This window comes from Trichosurus vulpecula, chromosome 5, assembly GCF_011100635.1.
Source record: "Trichosurus vulpecula isolate mTriVul1 chromosome 5, mTriVul1.pri, whole genome shotgun sequence".
In the NCBI taxonomy this organism is placed as follows: Eukaryota; Metazoa; Chordata; class Mammalia; order Diprotodontia; family Phalangeridae; genus Trichosurus; species Trichosurus vulpecula.
The window spans coordinates 54,252,220-54,272,008 of record NC_050577.1 but is presented as its reverse complement, the minus strand read 5'-3'; the positions used below and the strand labels follow the sequence as shown (position 1 = coordinate 54,272,008).

The 19,789-nt window shown below is 38.5% G+C and overlaps 1 protein-coding gene across 1 annotated transcript in view; it reads right to left on the bottom strand.

Annotated features, from left to right (window-relative positions):
- Positions 1-19,789, bottom strand: part of LOC118850266 (phosphatidylcholine translocator ABCB4-like) — a 124,237-nt gene that overhangs the window by 17,293 nt on the left and 87,155 nt on the right. Inside the window, exons 21-23 of the mRNA XM_036759530.1 lie at positions 19,256-19,459; positions 17,301-17,401; positions 5,114-5,254 (exon numbers count right to left, since the gene is read on the bottom strand). Coding sequence (XP_036615425.1) covers positions 5,114-5,254; positions 17,301-17,401; positions 19,256-19,459 — 446 coding nt within the window. The remainder of the gene's footprint in view (positions 1-5,113; positions 5,255-17,300; positions 17,402-19,255; positions 19,460-19,789) is intronic.

Here is a 19,789-nt window from a genome sequence, read left to right as displayed (position 1 = left end):
CCCAGTTGGTCTCCTCACTTCCACTATCTTTTTGCTAAGCCATAATTCACATAGCTGTCAAAATAATCTTCTGAAAGCACAAATCTAACTCAAAATTTTCAGTGGCTCCCTGCTGCCTCTAAGATAAAATGAACCCTTAGCATTGAAAGTCACTCACAATCTGGCTTCAAATAACATTTACAGATTTATTACATATTATTCCCCTTCAAACACTCCATATTCTAGCCAAACTGACTTACTTGTTGCTCCTCAAACTTGGCATTCTATCTCTCAATTTTCTTTGCTGAAATGACCTCTTTCCTTTATCTCTGTCTTTTGGTAACCCCTATTCCTTCAAGGCCAGACACCACCTCCTATGTGAAGACTTTCTTGATCCCCTTCTGTTGACAGTGCTCATTCTTGCCTCAAATCATCTTGTATTGATTTATCTGTGTCCATTTTGTAGGATACAAGTTCTTTGAGGACAGGGACCGGTTTTGTATTCCAAGAGCCTAGCCCGAAGCCTTGCATATGCTAGCTTCTTGATATAATATATACACATATATAAATATGTATACTTAATTCAGTTGAATATGTTGAGCATCATCCCTTAGTATCCTTATGTCATTTCTGGCAGAGTTGTCTTCAACATATACTTTGTTTGGTTCAGCTGTTTTTCCCCATTTATGTTTTCTTTAGTATCACTTCTATTTCCTCATTGAGGAAATATAGCATATTGAGAAATATAAAATTAGGCTCTACATCTGGTGGTTCCACTAGTAGTTTTGAACAAATTTCTTATAAAATTGTATGGTTTTTCCATTTTTAATCTTTTTTCCCCTTCTTCCAGTTTTGCCCTAAAATATTTTGGGAATAAACTGACTTTATTGGGCCTCACACCAATCTTTCAATATATTTCCTTCTCCTTTCATCACTACTCACTGTTTCATAGGGCAATGTTGGTCATAATCTTTTACTATTCTTTTTTGTAAAATTTTACAAACACCTTTAAACTCTAAACTACTATTGCCCTTGACTGCCATATGTTGCCACTTGGCAAGGAGATAAAATATTTTCTGGTTGAGGTGGTTTCTAGGCTATTTTTGGCTGCTTTCTTCATGTCACTTGAACTTATGTAGGAAGGGTTAAGCTCAATGTCTAAGTCTGTCCTTTATCCACTTTCCATTTTTTCTGCATCAGTAGTTTGTTTAAACAAGACTTTCATTTCTTGATTCAAAGTCATATTTTCTAACATTTTTACCATTCTCCCCTCTGTCCATCTTTGCATTGATGTCACCAAATATTAGAATATACATAGATTTAATTTGGAATTTTTAAAATCCAGCTCTTCTTAGAGCTGCAAATATCTAGAAATGGATCTCTTTGCTTATATTCATGTTAACATCTGGGATACTCTTTCTTGGATGTAGGCCCCACAGAAAAGCTATACCCAGGTTCAAGATATTATGTGGGTCTGCATCCTCTCAAAGTCATATTTCATGAGCTTATGCCTGATACATTTACTTTTTATTAAACAGCTAGAGGACACAATTTTTCAAAACAAAAGGTATTTAATGAAATAGAATAGTAATTCAAATAGTAGTAGAACCTTTCCCCCATAAACCTGGAGCACATTTGCTTACAAATACACAAGCCATCAATGGGAAGAGTGGACATGCCTAGGGAAAATGTGTGGGGGAATGTACACTTAAGTGTGTACCCTGGCCAGAGTACATGCAAGGAAGGCACACATGTAAGAAATGCACATGATCATGAACCATGCATGAAGTGCACACACATAGTGAACAAGTGTGGCCAGGGAACATGCATGAAAAGGCACACACCAGGAAGCCATGTGGCCAGGGACATGTGTGGGGCAAACACACATAGGGACACACATGTTGCCAGGGCAACTCACACCTCCAGAACTGTAGGGCTGCTGATGTCCTCCGGAGATATCATCATCATGTGGTTCTAATTTCTTCTGGGTAGTTCATCACTGCTAGGCATCGTTCTGATGGTCTTGTGGTCGCTGCTGGGATCCTCCACAGAGTATGTGAATATGGAGCTTCTCTCTATGACCAGCTTCTGGGCTTCATCTGCTCCAAGACATGTATTGGCTGTTCTGGCTCCTGTCTTCTTAGGTGCCATGACTAGAAAGCCTCTCCCTGATAAGCTTAGGTGAATAGCTCTTTTAGTCTATGGCCAAAGATATAACCTATCACACCTAGTTAAGGGTCTCAAAGGAAAACTAGTCAATGTCTCCAGACTAAAGATTTTGTCTTAACTGTTTGGATTTGGTGGTAAGCTGTGTGAAAGTTAGACTCAGAAATACACTTCTCTACCAAGATCCTACGGATTTTGCCATGCAAATGAACAAATATAGGGAAGCAAGAACAAAAAAGACTAAGTAGGGCTGCTATGGGGTTCTTGCCCTGTTCCTCAAATCTTTTACTACAAACTCCTGCCTTTCATATGCAAGTGTGGCTGCCCACCAACTTCCAAGGCTTTGACTAGCCCTATACTCTCCATGAGCACTACAATGTGAGAAGACCAAGTATCCTATGAAGTGATGTTTCCTTTCAACCTATGATAAGGCCAACTCTACCAAGATCTTATTTGCCTCTCCAAGGAAATATTTGTGCCATACTTCCATTTGGTTAACTTCTTTAAATCTTCTAATTTCATTTATAGATGAACTGTCAATATTAATATGATTCAGCTCCATAATATGTTAACTTATTGGTCACTGGACAAGTATTTTATATCTTGAGCACCAACAATTAATTTAATATTAATATTGTAATACTCTAATGGATTTATGATCTAACCAAAGTAGGTTCTTCCTCCAATGATGCAGAATTAAATCCATTCTTACATGTTTACAGCTAGTTTTAAACTTTGTGATTTATAGCACCATCTGTCCCTTTTCCTGTAACTGTACAACTATTGCTTCTAGAAACAGCAAGAGCTTACAAAGGATTAAGGCACGTTTTGTATTTTTTCTTAGCTTCATGGGTTGGCATGGCCAAATAACTTAATGCCCAGCTTTTAACCTACTGATAATGAGATTTTTTTGTACTTAGCTAGCCTGATCTTTGGACAGCAAATACAATGTGGCATCTGGATTATACCCAAAGCCTTCCTGGCATGAGAGAATCTGTTAAAGCTTTTGCACTACCAGCTTCTAGAAAACAGGGTCACTTCCACAACTATCGTTCTTATTTAATTCCAAAAATATGTAGTGTGACTCAATATAATAAACAAATAGATTTCATTAGAGACTAAATAAATTGTATATCTTGCACTTATGCATTTCATTATTTTTCAAATGTATTTAGATGCTGTTACAAATTTCCTTAAAAGCACTGCTAAATTAATTCATAGTCATTTTTTTTTTGCCACTGAACATTTTAGAAATATTTATAGGACAACCTCAGTGGAGGTCCTAAATATGTCTTATGTTAAAAAGAGGTCTTAGTATTTGAAAAAATAGGAACCACATAACTAGAAGGAACTCTCTAGAGGCATGTTGCTCAGTTCTCTTCTTAGCTCTGGCCTATTTGACTGCTCTACTGTTGCCTCAGATAATGACACAACAATAATACTAACACTTATATAGCTTTTTAAGGATTGCAAATGTCTCTGCACACACTCTCTCAGTTGTTCCTTACAACAGCCGTATGAGGTAATACTATAGGTGTTATGATCTAGTTTTTTGAAATGAGGGAAGTGAGGGTCAGAAAAGTTAAATGACTTGCCCAGAAAGTGTCAGAGACAAAATCAGAACCTATATCTCTAATGACTCCAAATCCAGTGCTCTCTTCACTCACTGAACCACACTGCTGCACTGATCAAATTTACTAAAGACACAAACCTGAGATGGAGAGCTAATACATTCAATGACAGAATCAGTATCCAAAAAGTTTTTAACAGGTTGGAGCGATGGGCTTAAATTAACAGGATGATGTATAAATGTCCTTAGGGCAAAGAAACTTTACACAACTTTAAAACTGTAGGAAGGAAAAGATCCACAATAAAAGTAGTTAACATGAAAAAGACTCAGAGATAGATCTTGGGTGAATGCAAACCCAATGTGAATGAATGGATCCTAAAAAACTAGTGTCATCTTAATGAAGAGAAGCCCAGTGTCCAGAACAAAGGAAGCAGTGGTTCCAGTGGCCCTTCTGTGTCCACTTGAAAGTATGAAGAAGGGCAGGGAAAAAACCAGAGTATGTATGTAGGGTCTAGACAGGACTCAAAGCCATGTCATAGAAAGAATGGTGGAAAGATTTGGTGACAGTCGGCCTACCAAAAAATTCTTTAGGGTAAGATGATTGTTAATATATCAAAGATGACTGTGTTGATATGGTCACTCTCTGCTACTCATTTTCTGTACTGTCTCAACTCTTTAGATAGTTGTCTGAGTCTCAGAGAGGCCAAGTCACTTGGCCATGGTCACTCGGCTAGTAAGTGTCAGAGATGGGATTGAAATTAAATCTTGCTGGTGCCAAATCCAGCACTCCATTTTGTTTCTATTTCTCTTATTATCTGGAGGTAGGAAAGTGGGGGTGGGACAAGACAGTAGACACAGGAGTAGGGACTTAATATATATCTTCAAACATCCGAAAAATTGTCATTTATAAGGAGGATTAGACTGCTGCAAACTTTCAGAGAACTTTCAGGACCGATGGGTAGAAGTTATAGGACAGCTGATCTCAGTTCAATGTATGGAAGAACATTTTAACAATTAAAACCACCCCATGTTGGAATGAGTTGCCTTGGAGGTTGCCTTGGAGTCAGACTGAATAATTGCCTGTGAGGGATTTTATAGGGAAGATTGCTACATTGGACAGAGAATTAGACTAAATGATCTACCTCGAAGATTCCTTTTATCTCTAAGTTTCCAAGGATACTAACATCCAAAATGTGGTTTCTTCTATAGTATCTCCCATGTGCTAATAACAATTATCATAGCAAAAGACTTCATTTTCAATTTAAAAACTCCTTTGATTGAAGTGTTTCTTGCCAAAGATCCTCTTTATTTACAAAAAATAAACTTCTAAATCTAAGACAACAGTACTGTCTGAAACCTTGGTACAGAATAGCTTAAAGAAAATTTAAAGATACTCACAGAATAACATCTCGAAAACGCATGTGTCCATTCACTATTAGGTAAGCACCAAATCGAAAGCAACCAGCATAAGCAAAATACATAAATGCCTGAGAAATGCTAAAAGTGATTCCATAAATGTGGGCCTTCCGCACAGAATTTCTGAAAAAGAAGACCAAAAAAAAAAGTTTGTTTATGACAGTTGCCTCATTTTTCTTCCTTAACGAGATGATAGGATTTGAAATGAGAGGGAGGGACCCAAGTTTGAATTCTGGCTCTGCTACAAACTAGCCATGAGCCTGCATAAATCATTTATCATCTCTGGCCCTTGGTTTCTTCATTTGTAAACTGAAAGAGTTGGACTGGATGACCTCCAGTTTGATGGCTAGCTTTAAATATATGACCTCTTGGATACCTTCCAATTCTAAATCCTAGTCCAGTTGTATCAGATGACTTCTTTTTTGGGAGTGGGGGAGGCAAGGCAATGGGGTTAAATGACTTGCCCAGGGTCACACAGCTAGTAAGTGTCAAGTATCTGAGGCCAAATTTGAACTCAGGTCCTCCTGACTCCAGAGCGGGTTCTGTATCTACTGTGCTACCTAGCTGCCCCCAGACTAGATGACTTCTGAGGTGTCTTCTAGCTCTAGCTCTATGATCTCATAACATTCTGGGGGCTGACCTAGATAGAAATATCAACAGAGATTCAGTAACCTTGATATGTGGCAGAAAACAAACATACAAACCCTGAAAAGACAACTTCGGGTTTGGGCTTAATGTTTAATTCCCATTAATGTATGGACTTCTTGACTCAAACATCTACAGATTTTCTTTTCAAAATGAATGTCTTAAAGATACAAATAGCAGAGGGGCAGCTAGATGGCGCATTGAGTAGAGCACCGACCCTGGAGTCAGGAGGACCTGAGTTCAAGTCCAGCCTCAGACACTTGACACACTTACTAGCTGTGTGACCTTGGGCAAATCACTTAAGCCCAATTGCCCTGCCTTCCCCCCTCCAAAAAAAAAAGATACAAATAGCAGAATCACAGATGCATCTATCTATAGGCACAACCTAGAAGTCCCTCATGGCTTAAAAATGAAAAGCCCAATTAATTTGTAAACTTCAAAACACTATGTAAGGATAAGTTGTTTTAAATTCTGGAACATGCTTTGAGTCAACATTATAGTGCAAAGGGTCAATTTCCTATTGTTCCTTAATCAAACTAGAACATGGGTGTAATTTTTAAGATTGAATTTCAAATGGACACTGGAAAAATCTGTGAGCATGCTCCCTCGCTCAACAGAAGAGAGAGGAAATTTTCACCAGAATGATGCTGTCCCTGTAACTAAGGAAATGTACTTAGGAACCTTAGTAACTGAGGTTCCCTGTTGAATGTGGTTTGTGTTTCAGCTACTTTATGATGACCTTTTCATCTTTTTCATGTCACGAACTCCTTTGGCAATTTTGTGACACCAAAGACCCTTCTCAGAATAATGTTTTCAAATGCATGAAATAAAATAAGATAATAAATAAATAAAATGAGATAGTATTTGTAAAGCATTTAGCACAGGACTTGGCACGTACAAGGATCTTTTAAAATGCTCGTTCCCTTGTATATAGGATTCCAAAAGGAAACTGATTATATTGAAATACAATTATCAAAATATTTTTAAAAACAGGTTCCCTGCCCCCCCCATCCCCAGATTAAGAACATCTTTTCTAGGTCATAAACTCCTTAAAGGCAGGAATTGTAGCCTTTTTATTTTTATACCTTCCTCAGCAACCAGTACTACATTTTGCATATAGTAGGGTGTCAAATATTTGATGAACTAAATTGTTTAATGCATAAAAATGTGCTATGGTGGAAGTGAGTGGAATTTATAGTCTTCCTATTGTCACATAACACTAATGAGGAAAGCATCTAGGAAATGTCCTGATTTCAAAGAGGGTGAAGGTAAATTGCAGAGATGATATACTAGTATGCTTGAAATTATTTTCTCAAAAATTTTAAAACACGTTATTTCAAAGATAGCTTGAGAAACAATGACGACTAAAAATCATCATAGTGTGTGGGACGAGTGAAGACCTCTCATAAAAGGGAACAAATTAGATAAATAGAAATAAGTAGGATAGTGAGTCCCATTTCTCTACTTAGATATTTTCCTTTCTGTAAAGCCATTATCTCTACTCAGATGTTTTCCCCTCCACAAGCTTAGCTAGTGACCATAAAGCCCCCGAGGTTAAGAACAGGTCCTGTGTATTTACCTAATGGCGAGAGGCCTGAAAGAAAGAAGGGTTGAGGTGAATAAGTCAGCAACCATAAAATTCTCTGAGGATAAGCATAAGACACAGGATACTCACCCCTGTACATTGACCCCAAGATAAGAGAACCTCTGTTTGGGGAAGAATGGATGGAAAGCCGAAAAGCCAGGTGCAATATAGATGTGCAAGATTAGGTAACTAACAACTAATTCCTGCCTGTCACCGATAACCGAACTGTTTGTTTAATCGTCATTGTCATTTAAGACAGATTTACTACCTTGAGATTGATAGTAGAATGAAGTAAGGATGGTGGGAGGTTTATGACTGTGGCCTGCTTGTAAAAATAACTATACTGTTTGCCCCTGGGTAGATTTATCGCGTCTAGATTGTACCCTCAAAAGCTTACGTCTGCAAGCTGAGAGGAAGGAGGTTGGGAGGGGGAATTGCGGTTAGGGATCTATATAAACACCCCAATTTTCTGTGTCCAGCGCGCTCTGACACTGAGAGACCTTCGGTGTCCGAGTGGCCCTTTCCTGGGATCGTAATAAATTTTCCTTTCTACTTTCACCTTGAGCCTCTGTTGTTAATTTTTGGATTCGTAAAATCCATCCCACACAGTTGGAGGTCCCACCGAGATTTAGTCCTCGCCTGGGAGGAAGCTGTCCCGCCGCGACCCCTGGGTGCAGGGTACCCACTCCGTTTTTCCGGAGGCCCTGGGGTTTCGCTGGGGGAGAGCTCTTCCTGGCAGGACAAAAGATCTCGAAGAGAGGAACTCGGAGAAAGTAGAGACGAAATAGAACGGAGCTCCTGATTGTGCTAGCGAAGATTGCAGAGACTGCAGAGACAGCTGAGGAAGCTGGGTTGCTGATCGGTCCGTAAGTGGTGTGCACACGGCCCAGGGCAATGGGGCCTTGGGTGACCGGGAGGGGACGAGAGAGGGAGAAACTAGACAGTTGGTGTCTGTAGAGTCCCTGTCCCCTGGAGTGGGGTGGACGAGAGAGGGAGAAACTAGACAGTTGGTGTCTGTAGGGTCCCTGTCCCCCCGGATAAGACTTTGGGAAGTCTTGAGAAAGGAACAGTGTAAGACAGCTAATATCCCTGAAGGTAGCTCTCTGGGAGTAGGCTTAGAGATGCTGGGATAGAAAAAGAGAAAAGAAAGGAATCTGGGGATGTCTGGCAATCCCCCCTGAGCTTTTGGATTCTTTCTGTGGATTTCTCTCTGTATCTGTCTGTGTTTCTGTGTGAAGAGAGTGTGTTATCTCTAAGAGTGCAGCCCTTTCTTTCCCCTTCCTCTCTGACTGTGGCAGCAGGCAGCATCAGAGAGCGGGAGGGGGAGAAAGAGAGAGAAAAGTATTTTTAGGTGGAAAAGGGAAGTTGAAAAGGAAGTAATTAACAAAAGAAAGGTCCCTGGAAGGCTGGGGAGAAAAGGAAACAGGTTGAGAGACTGAACAGTCACTCATTAAAGAGAGTAAGAGAAGTGTCAGGAAGATATAATCTATTTGCATGGACAGTGTGAATAGAGGTTTTGAGAGTAAAAGTTTTGGAAACTTTTGGGAAGTTGTAGGAAAAGTGCTCTTTCTTTTTCCCTCCATTCCAAGTTCTGGCCAAATTTGGGGTGAAGAGAAATAAGAAAGAGAGTGGGAAACTTTTCCCTCAGATTTAAGGGAAATGTGTTACTCCTGATTGGATAAAGAAAGTTTTTAAGGAGTGAACACAGGAGTGAAATTCACCCAGGTGAAAGTTAGTTGTCCTGTCTCTGACCGAGCCAGGGCTGCGATAAAAGTTAGAGCAGCTAAAACCTTTTAGCAGATTCCCATCCTGGATCAGATAAGGGAAGAAAGTAATGGTAAGGAATTTGAGATTATCCTCCTCTGATTGGGAAAAGGGGGGAGGCAAGCAGAGGAACCTCTCCTCTCAAGCCCCCAAGTTCTTGCCGCCACACAAAGGGACGTGGCCACACCTCTCTCAAATTCATGGGGCATTTTAATTTGGCTAAAGCTAATATTTAAGGTATTGATGTATTAATATATGTATTTATATATATTAATGTATTAATATATATAAATACCAGAAGTAATAGGATTAATAATTTCTATATGTGATAATCTGAAAACGTAATTGAAGTCATCTTATTTCTAAATTGTATTTTTATAGTTCTCTTAAGCTGTAAATTTGAGAAACCCTTGTGAGGTCTAAATTTTGTCATGCATATGAATTGGTCTTTAAAAAGGGTATGATAAAAATGTGATAGTTTGAAACTGTTATATCTGGTTATGAGCAAGTAATATTACTTTTAAATCTCCATGTGTTGGTAATGAGATTGATGTTTCTATAATCTAAAATTTGTTAGAATTGTATTAGGTTAAGAAGTTGGACAATTGCTATAACCTAAGAAATCCAAGTTTTGTCTTTATCTAAAAGGAAGTTCAGTTAAAATTGTTTTTGCTATAGTCAAGTATTTATACAGGCCCTGTTTAAACAAGAATCTCCTCTTGCAATTTCAGTCAATTCAGGATACATTATAAACTGTTTAGAAATGTGATTTTATAATCTTTACAATGCTAAGAGTATTGGGCCTTAGAAATTAAAATGTTAACACTAGTGATTATGACTCCAGATTTGATTTGACCTAGGTTGTTAGAAAAAAAAACAATTCCTCTTATAATCTGGATGTTGTTATATTAAGAATTGAAATTGAGGTTTAACTGAAACAAAGATAAGGCTAATTTAATTGGGTACGTTCTTAACTTAAGAAACTAAGTGTCCTCCACATTGCAACATCTTTTTAACTAAGGAACTTTATAATATCTAGGAATTCTGTATAAATATTTGAGAATGAGGACATCTTCCACCAACTTAGTTAATGAATTCTAATGTTTAAGGGTTAATTTGCTTTAAGGAAAGAAAAAAAAGAGATGTTATCATTTTAAAACTTTCCAAATAATTTTCTTCAGAAAAGTTTAGTGAGTATTCTTTTTAACATCAGGATGAAAAGTATTTTTGTGATTTTAAGCAAGTTAGAGCTTACCAGTGTGTATAAGATTTAATTCCTAAAAGTGTCCCTTTCCTCCAGAATGAGTAAGCAGGGACATAAATCCATCAGCCTGTGAGGTTGGTCATTAACCTCTTTGTTTTGTTTAGGAAGCTGGAATGGGATTCCAGTATAGACAGTTATGTCAGTAAGAAGTACTAATTTATGAGCTATTTTGTCTTATGGTTGAAACATAAAGGAAAGCTGAATAATGGGTTTGAGAGATTTAGAAAAGATAAATAATAATAAAAAAAAGATAAAAAAAAATACAAAAGGCATGTAAGAAGGTTTGGGGACAAATGGGAGTTATTCAAGCCCTTCCTGTCCCCTACATAGTTGTTATGTTGAGAAAATATGAGGAAGTATTTTAGGAGACAGAAAAGATATGTACATTGATTTGATAATTATTAGCTCAATGAAATTTGGGACAGTACTATCTGAAGGACATTCATTTGCTTTTTAAGATTCTATGGGACTTCGATTTACTATTATTTTAAGCTCTGATTACAGGTATAGGTCACATGAAGCCAGTAGTGGAATGGCAGGCACTACAGACTGAGAATTCTTAAAGGTGGATGTCTATGCCTGGGAGAAAGTCTTGAAGACGACCTTGGACACAACCTAGGTAGGATCTTCCTGACTCTATTTCCCAGTTCTGCTATTTCCTTTCTGAAAAGGAAAATCCCCACCTGATTACTCCTAAGCCCTGCTTTCAGCATCTAATGGCTATATGATTGGCTAACAGATATGACTCATGCCTGGAATCAAACAGAGCTAAGGAAGTTCTTTCCTTCTGTTAAGATATATGACATAGTCCCTCTTTCCTTTCATAGCAAATTTATGTTATCAAGAAGTTTTGTAAACAATGCTATATCTATTAGATAATAGATAGATACTGGAATATCTCTGAGTCACTACAATGGGATGCAAGAATGAATAGCTTACAATTTTGACCTATATTTCCCCAAATAAATATCATATAGAGATAACATCCTACAAAAGGAGGAGATGATTAGACAAAGATGTAATGTGATAGATGTCTAATTAAATAGGAAAGCAAAATTTGAGAAAATTAACAGGATCAGATTGATTTCTCTAAGAATTATATACAGATATATATTATTGGTTTATGCTTTGATAAATAGATTTTAAATTTGGATTTTTGCACAAATTGTATAAGATAATGGTAAAAGCAAGATTATTTCTCCTTTATTAAGGTATTTGTCTGATAGTTTAAAAAGGATAGATGAGCTCATTTTTAAAAGATTCTTATACCAGGTACAAGGTTTAGGTAGGGATAGAAAACAACAGATGATATATATATATAAACTGAAATTCTCTGAAGTTTCAAAAATGGAAAACCAAATTTGAGTGATTGTACTAAGTTATATTAAGTAAGAATTATCCAGTAATAATCAAATGATTGGGTAAATTGGTGCTCTTGTATAGTCATATGAAAGATAATATTCTTTGAAAATATTAATGGGAATAATTTAGAAGTTTGTAAAATAAAGATACAAATGTAAGGTTGAATCATTATCCCATAGATTAAGGCTGGGATTTAAAGTTACTCTGTATCTATGTGGAGTAAGGCCCTTAAATGTTTTAAGGTCATGTAAGAGCAACTGGATATTAAGACAAATGGTGTAATTAATTACTGGAATTAAATCAGAGACATTTCCAGTTTGGGAGAAAGAATTTCAATGAGTAAGTCTCTTTAAGAGAATATTTTTGCATTGATGAACAAGTTAAATGTGGTTGTTTGAATTTGAATTCATTCCATGGTCCAAAATGTAAAGATGAAGTTAATATTTGAACCTATCATATTTATATGATTCAGTTCTTGAAGAATATCTCATTCTTTCAGATCAGGCACAGTTAGAGGAGAATAGAAGAGTCTGGGAAACTGATGCAAATGTGTTAGAACAATAACTTATAATCTTAATGGGAAGATTTTATGAACAAGGGAGAAAATGCATGCAAGCTACTTAAGGCTCACTTTAAGGATGTTCCTCAAGAAACTGATTGTTGAAACTTGCCATTCAGAGACTTAATGGGACTGTTAACTGACTGTTTTTCTGAGTCTAACTCCAGGTGTGAATATCAAGGAAGGCTGTCTGAGCCACTGATCTATGATGCAGCAGCAGCCCTGTGAAGGACAGGCGTGGACTGCAGGTATGATTTCATGGTAAAGTTAAGAGGGCAACTGTTCAGCCTATGCTGAGGTGGGACCCTCTTGACTTGATCCCTTAGCTGAAGCTTGGCAGACTTTGAGCCTGGCTCAATGCAGCTTGCAGTTTGACATAACTTCTACCTGGAGTTGACAGGAAACTAGACTATAAGTTCCTAATCTCTTGGTGGCAAATTTCTATAATCAGAAAGTTTTGTAAGTACAGTAACAGATTTATTAAAATAATTGATTAAGGAACATCTTAGGTTACTATAGGACTGGGACTAGTGTTCCTGTGTGTGGTCCCATATAAATTAAGGGTAGTTTATAAGGGCCTTGTATAAGGTCTTGTAGAAGTTGGGGTCTTTTAATTTCTTGGAAGAAAGAAGGAGTAGATCAAGTGCTTGTGAGAATATTATTTGGTTAACATCAAGCTTGTCTAAAGTTTTGTTACAATTAGTCATGTTAAAGGAATGGTTTGTGGTTTATTTTGTAAATGTCATCAAGGAAACATGGCATGACTAAAAGGTTATAGAAATGATAACTCAAAGTTGTGTTGAGGTAACTTTTGTAGGTGAATGGAAGAAGCTGGTTCCTACAAGAAGACAAGAAGAAGAAGAAGATGCTGACAGGAGACGGGTGGAACAAATACCAAGGGCCAGAGGACTTCATTGATGATGCCAGACAGCTGTATAGGAAAAGACTTTTTGAATCTTAAAGGGACAATTGCATCATTATTTTCTTTTGGGTGTCTGTATCTGTATTGATAAAGGGGACTGCCCCTTTGATTTATCAATGTGTCAATCAGTCCTTCCCATACTTACTTAAAGGGGTAATGAGTGAACCCCAGAAAGGATCATTCAAACTTATAGACCAGCTACTTGGGCTCAAGATGGGAGCTGGGGGTGTAGAACCCCAATTTATATCCTCAATAGGCTAATTAGACTCAAGGAGAAAATACATCAAGATTAGTGTGAGAGGTCTTCATTGAGCAAATAAAAGAGGAGGGTCTGTGTGGGACGAGTGAAGACCTCTCATAAAAGGGAACAAATTAGATAAATAGAAATAAGTAGGATAGTGAGTCCCATTTCTCTACTTAGATATTTTCCTTTCTGTAAAGCCATTATCTCTACTCAGATGTTTTCCCCTCCACAAGCTTAGCTAGTGACCATAAAGCCCCCGAGGTTAAGAACAGGTCCTGTGTATTTACCTAATGGCGAGAGGCCTGAAAGAAAGAAGGGTTGAGGTGAATAAGTCAGCAACCATAAAATTCTCTGAGGATAAGCATAAGACACAGGATACTCACCCCTGTACATTGACCCCAAGATAAGAGAACCTCTGTTTGGGGAAGAATGGATGGAAAGCCGAAAAGCCAGGTGCAATATAGATGTGCAAGATTAGGTAACTAACAACTAATTCCTGCCTGTCACCGATAACCGAACTGTTTGTTTAATCGTCATTGTCATTTAAGACAGATTTACTACCTTGAGATTGATAGTAGAATGAAGTAAGGATGGTGGGAGGTTTATGACTGTGGCCTGCTTGTAAAAATAACTATACTGTTTGCCCCTGGGTAGATTTATCGCGTCTAGATTGTACCCTCAAAGCTTACGTCTGCAAGCTGAGAGGAAGGAGGTTGGGAGGGGGAATTGCGGTTAGGGATCTATATAAACACCCCAATTTTCTGTGTCCAGCGCGCTCTGACACTGAGAGACCTTCGGTGTCCGAGTGGCCCTTTCCTGGGATCGTAATAAATTTTCCTTTCTACTTTCACCTTGAGCCTCTGTTGTTAATTTTTGGATTCGTAAAATCCATCCCACACAATAGCTTCATCATAAACAAGTCGTTGTTCAGTCATTTTTAGTCATATCCAACTCTTTCTAACCCCATTTGGGGTTTTCTTGGCAGAGATGCTGGAGTGGTTTGCCATTTCCTTCTCCAGCTCATTTTACACCTGAGGAAACTGAGGTAGATGGGGTTGAGTGATTTGCCCAGGATCACACAGCTAGTGTCTGAGGCCAGATTTGAACTCAAATATGAGCCTTCGTGACTCCAGGTCTGGCGCTCTATCCACTGTGCCATCTAGCTACCTCTGGAACAAGCCATAGGAAGTTAAATGCGTTCTTTTTTTTAAAGATGTTTCTAGTTTGCTGCAGATACACTCTCCAGGAAGCTCCTCCTATTCTCTATCTGCTAAAGACTCCTCCTTGATTTGAACTCACAACACTTTTTTAATAAATTTTTATAATTTAATTTTTATAAAGCTATTTGTGTACTTGTCTCATCCCTTTTATATAAGCAACTTTGGGAAGATGACTTTTAATGCTCCTTGTCAATAAAGACTGTTGCCTTTGTCTGTGTTCCTGATAATATATAATTATATTTATATTTAATATATATTATATTTATATAATATATTATATAATATTATATAATATATAATAAATGCTTGATGAATGAATGGAATTGTTCGATTAAACTGATATCTAAACCTAGGATTCTCTGCAGCTACAATGGTTTAGACTTTAGGGCCACTCTTCTCCTACAGGATGAAAGATTTAAATTTGCCAAAGAACATAAGCCACCTTTGGTGAAATCTGCTTAATCAAAATGAAGGTGATAGGTCATCCAATGTTAATTTCTGTTCTGAATTGCCCAGATGGAGTGCACACACCACCCAAAATCAAAACCAAATCATTGTTCAGTTCTCTGCTACCTCTTGATTACAGAGTCCTGACTTTCCTGATGCATTTATGGTACGTTTCAGGATTGAGCATGACATAGCATTATCCTTACAACTACCCTGTGAGCTAGGGTGTTATTATCACTTTTATTATTATTATTTTATATATTATATCATTATATATGTATATTCTATGTATTTATTATTATATTTTACATATGGAGAAATTGAGGCTCAGAAAGGTCCAAGATCAAATGGCTAGTAATAAAAATCTTTTAAAAATCTACCTGTTTATACAGGGTGTTTCTAAAGTCTGGACACATAGGCAAAAATGCATATTTTCAAGAAATGAAATGCATGAAATTTTTATTTAATTGGAATATTAACAAATAATATCTTCAATATGATTTCCATCATTTGTGATACAAAGGTTGATGCACTTTGCAAGATTCACGTGAACTCGATGCAATAGTTCTGATGAGGGCACAGTCTCTGGGAACCCCTTGAGCCCTTGAATTCTCCTTGAATCTTCCCACTCGACCTGGCCTTGGCCTGAGGCTATAACCATTAAGCCCAAATGTCTACCTTGCCCAGTCCTCTATTGTCCAGCTGTTTCCCACCCTTAATCCTGTTTCCCATCCTTAATCCTGATCAAAATATCTATACCCTAGCTCTGTTACCCTAGCCCTTTATGGTCTGTCATTTCCATATAGCCTTCAGCTATTTCCCCACCCTGGAGTCTGACCTCATCCTTAAGTCCCTCCCTAGACCCCTCTTCTGGTCACCCCAGACCACCCCTCAATCCCTCCCACAACCTTTGTGTATATAATCTCCATCTTGCCTCCATGAAGGTGGTCAGAACCAATCTAGCTCAGATGGGTCTGGCCCTTTTTCCTTACAGGCATCGCAAGGGGTGGGATCTCTCGGGGCAGGCTTATTTGGCTAACTCCTAATAAACTTTATCTTTCCCCTTGGCTGAGAAAGCTTGAGTCGAATTCTTTCGGCAGGACCCGGCGTGTCGGTACTTTGGGGTGTCGAGCACCTCTCACCCCAAACTCTCATCAATTCCACATTGCCGTCAATCGCCTATGCGTCCAGACTTTAGGAACACCTTGTTTCCTCCACATCCTTATCATTACTACACTATTTGAAGAAAATATAATGTTCTACATTTTTCATGTCGTCTCTCATGTCACCTTCCCAATACAACCCTAAGAGATAGGTATTACTATCCCCTTTTTACAGATGAGGAAACTTGATGAGGGCACAGTCTCTGGGAACCCCTTGAACCCTTGAACTCTCCTTGAATCTTCCCACTCTACCTGGCCTTGGCCTGAGGCTATAACCATTAAGCCCAAATGCCTACCTTGCCCAGTCCTCTATTGTCCAGCTGTTTCCTACCCTTAATCTTGTCTTCCCAACGACCTCCCGCCCTTAATCCTGTTTCCTATCCTTAAACCTGATCAAAATATCTATACCCTAGCTGCTACCCCAACCCTTTATGGGTTGTCATTTCCATATAGCCTTCAGCTATTTCCCCCACCCGGGAGTCTGACCTCATCCCAGTCCTTTCAAGCTCCTCCTTAGACTCCTCCTTAAGTCCCTCCCTAGACCCCTCCTCTGGTCACCCCAGACCATCCCTCAATCCCTCCCACAACCTTTGTGTATATAATCTCCATCTTGCCTCCATGAAGGCGGTCAGATCCAATCTAGCTCAGATTGGTCTGGCCCGCTTTCCTTACGGGCGTCGCAAGGGGTGGGATGTCTTGGGGGAAGGCTTATTTGGCTAACTCTTAATAAACTTTATCCTTTCCCTTGGCTGAGAAAGCTTGAGTCGAATTCTTTCGGCAGGACCCGGTGTGTCGGTACTCTGGGGTGTCGAGCACCTCTCACCCCAAACCCTCATCAAACTGAGGCACAGAGATAGGTATCTGAGGCAGGATTCCACTATCATTACTACATTATTTGAAGAAATATAATGTTCAGGACATTAATTTAATATTGATTCACCCCTTTTTAAGCAAAGCTCAGGCACTTAGTAAGAACCTTGTGTTTTTTTATTACCTGTAGGGCCCATTCAAATTCTCTCCATACATTGATTCAAATTTCCTTTCCTGGGTCAAGGATACAACTGTCCTTATGTTGTCTATTGCCTCTGTCGCAATCTGTAACACAGACCAAATCCTCATTAGAAGAAATAATACTACACTATAGTATATTGTACTGTATTATAAATCATTATTATTAGCCTGTACCTGTGACTTTATAGGGAACTCTTGGTAAAGGAACTCTCACACTCATAAACATATAGACCAGAAATTCTCCACGATCACAAAATCACAGATTCACAATTCAAAAATTCAAATTCAAACCAAACCAAATTTGGAAGTCTGGGGATGCAGACCAACAGAGAATGCTGCAGTCAGGAAGAATGACTTTCAGGAGATGGAGGAGGAGCCCAAACACTGGACAGGTTTTGGGTTTATCAGTGCTAGTTCATTGGACAAGAATTTGACTAGCTGATGCTTTGAGTTTTGAAAGTCTGTATCTATTCCTTTGTACGTGGATTGGTTATTTCTCACTGGTAGGAAAACCCAGCATATTCTCTTCAGCTCACTACAACGACAGCCATGTACTCTTGGACAGCAATTCTCCATTCTTAATGGATTCCAGGACAGTCAGCCTCCAAATTGTCTATTGGTTAGGCCTTGTCACCTCTCTAGGGAATCTGTAGAGAAGCTTTATTTATTTATACATACTCTAGTCTTCTGATCTTTTCCTGGGGGAGCTCAACTGTCTTAGATGGGTACTTAACAGCTTCCTGTGAAAGCCCCAAGCCAACTAGAGACTTGAAACTGTTGTCTTAATCTGAATCCAATTATCTGCCATTTTTCACCTCTTCTAGCTTCTTTCGCTGATAAGAATTTTAAAAGCCTCTTCGAGACTCGCCTTCGGATTCTAGCAGCCCTGGCCCTTTGCCACTTTTCTATGCCTTGCTACTTCAGGGGTTTTCTTTCCTTTTGCATCTCTTTGGCACCAGTTTCTTGCTCTCACTCCTAGGATTCTTTCCTTCTTGGACTCAGATCCAGCATATCTCTCCCCACTCCTAGATCCCCTTCAGGTTTCAATTCAACAAACATTGGCTAAGCATTTATGCTGTGCCAGGCACTGTGCTAGATGCAGGTTAGATGAAATGGTCAGCTGCAGTCTGAATTACCCTATTAAGTTGACTGGTTGCCCCTACAAGAGTCAAATCAACCCTTTACTTCACACTGTGTGTATATGTGTGTGTGTATGCATATGTATTTAATATGTGTGTGTATAGATGCACATGTACACACAAAAAGGATATGTATATAACACACACACACACACACACACACACACACACCCCAAGCCATACAGAAAGGGAGGGTACTCATGGTGTATAGAAAGTGGTCTTGGAGTTGGAATCTAAGTCCCAATTCTGACATATACTGGATGTGTGCCGTTGGGACCTTGGGCAAATTACTTAATCTCTTGGTGTTCCTGAGCAACTCTCTAAGACTAATTTGCAGGAAAATACTGACATGAATTGATGAAGGAAATTCCCCTTGGAAACTCTGTACACCAGTGAAGTGACAGGTCCAGTTTCTAGCCTGACCTCAACAATGCTAAGTTTCATTATATAACATTTAAGTGTTGGCAAAAAAAAGAGCACCATAAAAATAATTGCCGCTTATGTGCCATCATCCACTGGAGAAGATGAAGAAGAGAAATCCATCAAAGAATTCCATAAGACCCTCCGAATTAAATCAACATATAGTACAGTACAATTTAATGATGGATTGGTAAGAACAGTACAAATACATATTTGAAAATATAGCTCAGGAATAATAAAAACATCAGAGACTTGTGGACTATTCAGAAGCCTTACACACATACATTTCTTCAGTCACTGTTGGTTGCAATAAATAGTATTATTCAAAGAAGCTTCCCAAAGATATTTGTGCATTCACGTGAACCTTCATCAGACTCACCTTTCCAGCAGCTTCTAGTTCCCTCTTGTCTCTTTTAGCATTTCCAGCCAACATTTTCATTTCAATGATTCCTGATAGAGCAATGATTGGAACAACTGATAATAGCAAAAGGGTTAATTGCCAACCGTACACAAATGATATGATTATCCCAGTCCCAAGGTTTGCTGTATTCTGAGCAATCAAAGCCAGCCTGCTACCTGTAGCCTGAAAAGGAAAGAAGTAAGCATCTGTGTTCTATGTTCTAAGCAAATGAGCGTATTCACTGATTCATTCAACAACCATTTCTTAAGCCCCCTCCCCTCCCCCCCGCCCAATACCTGCCAGGTACTGGGCACAAAGACTTACAAAGACAAAAGACAAAAGCAAAAGAGGCCCTTCCCTCAAAGAACTAACATCTTACTCAGAGAAGATAACACGGATACAGATAATTAAGAATAAAATGTAGACTATTACATAAATTAAATCTAATGACAGTCAAGCCATAATATATGGGAAAAACTGGAAATGATTACTCAAATAAATTCAAAGTAACTT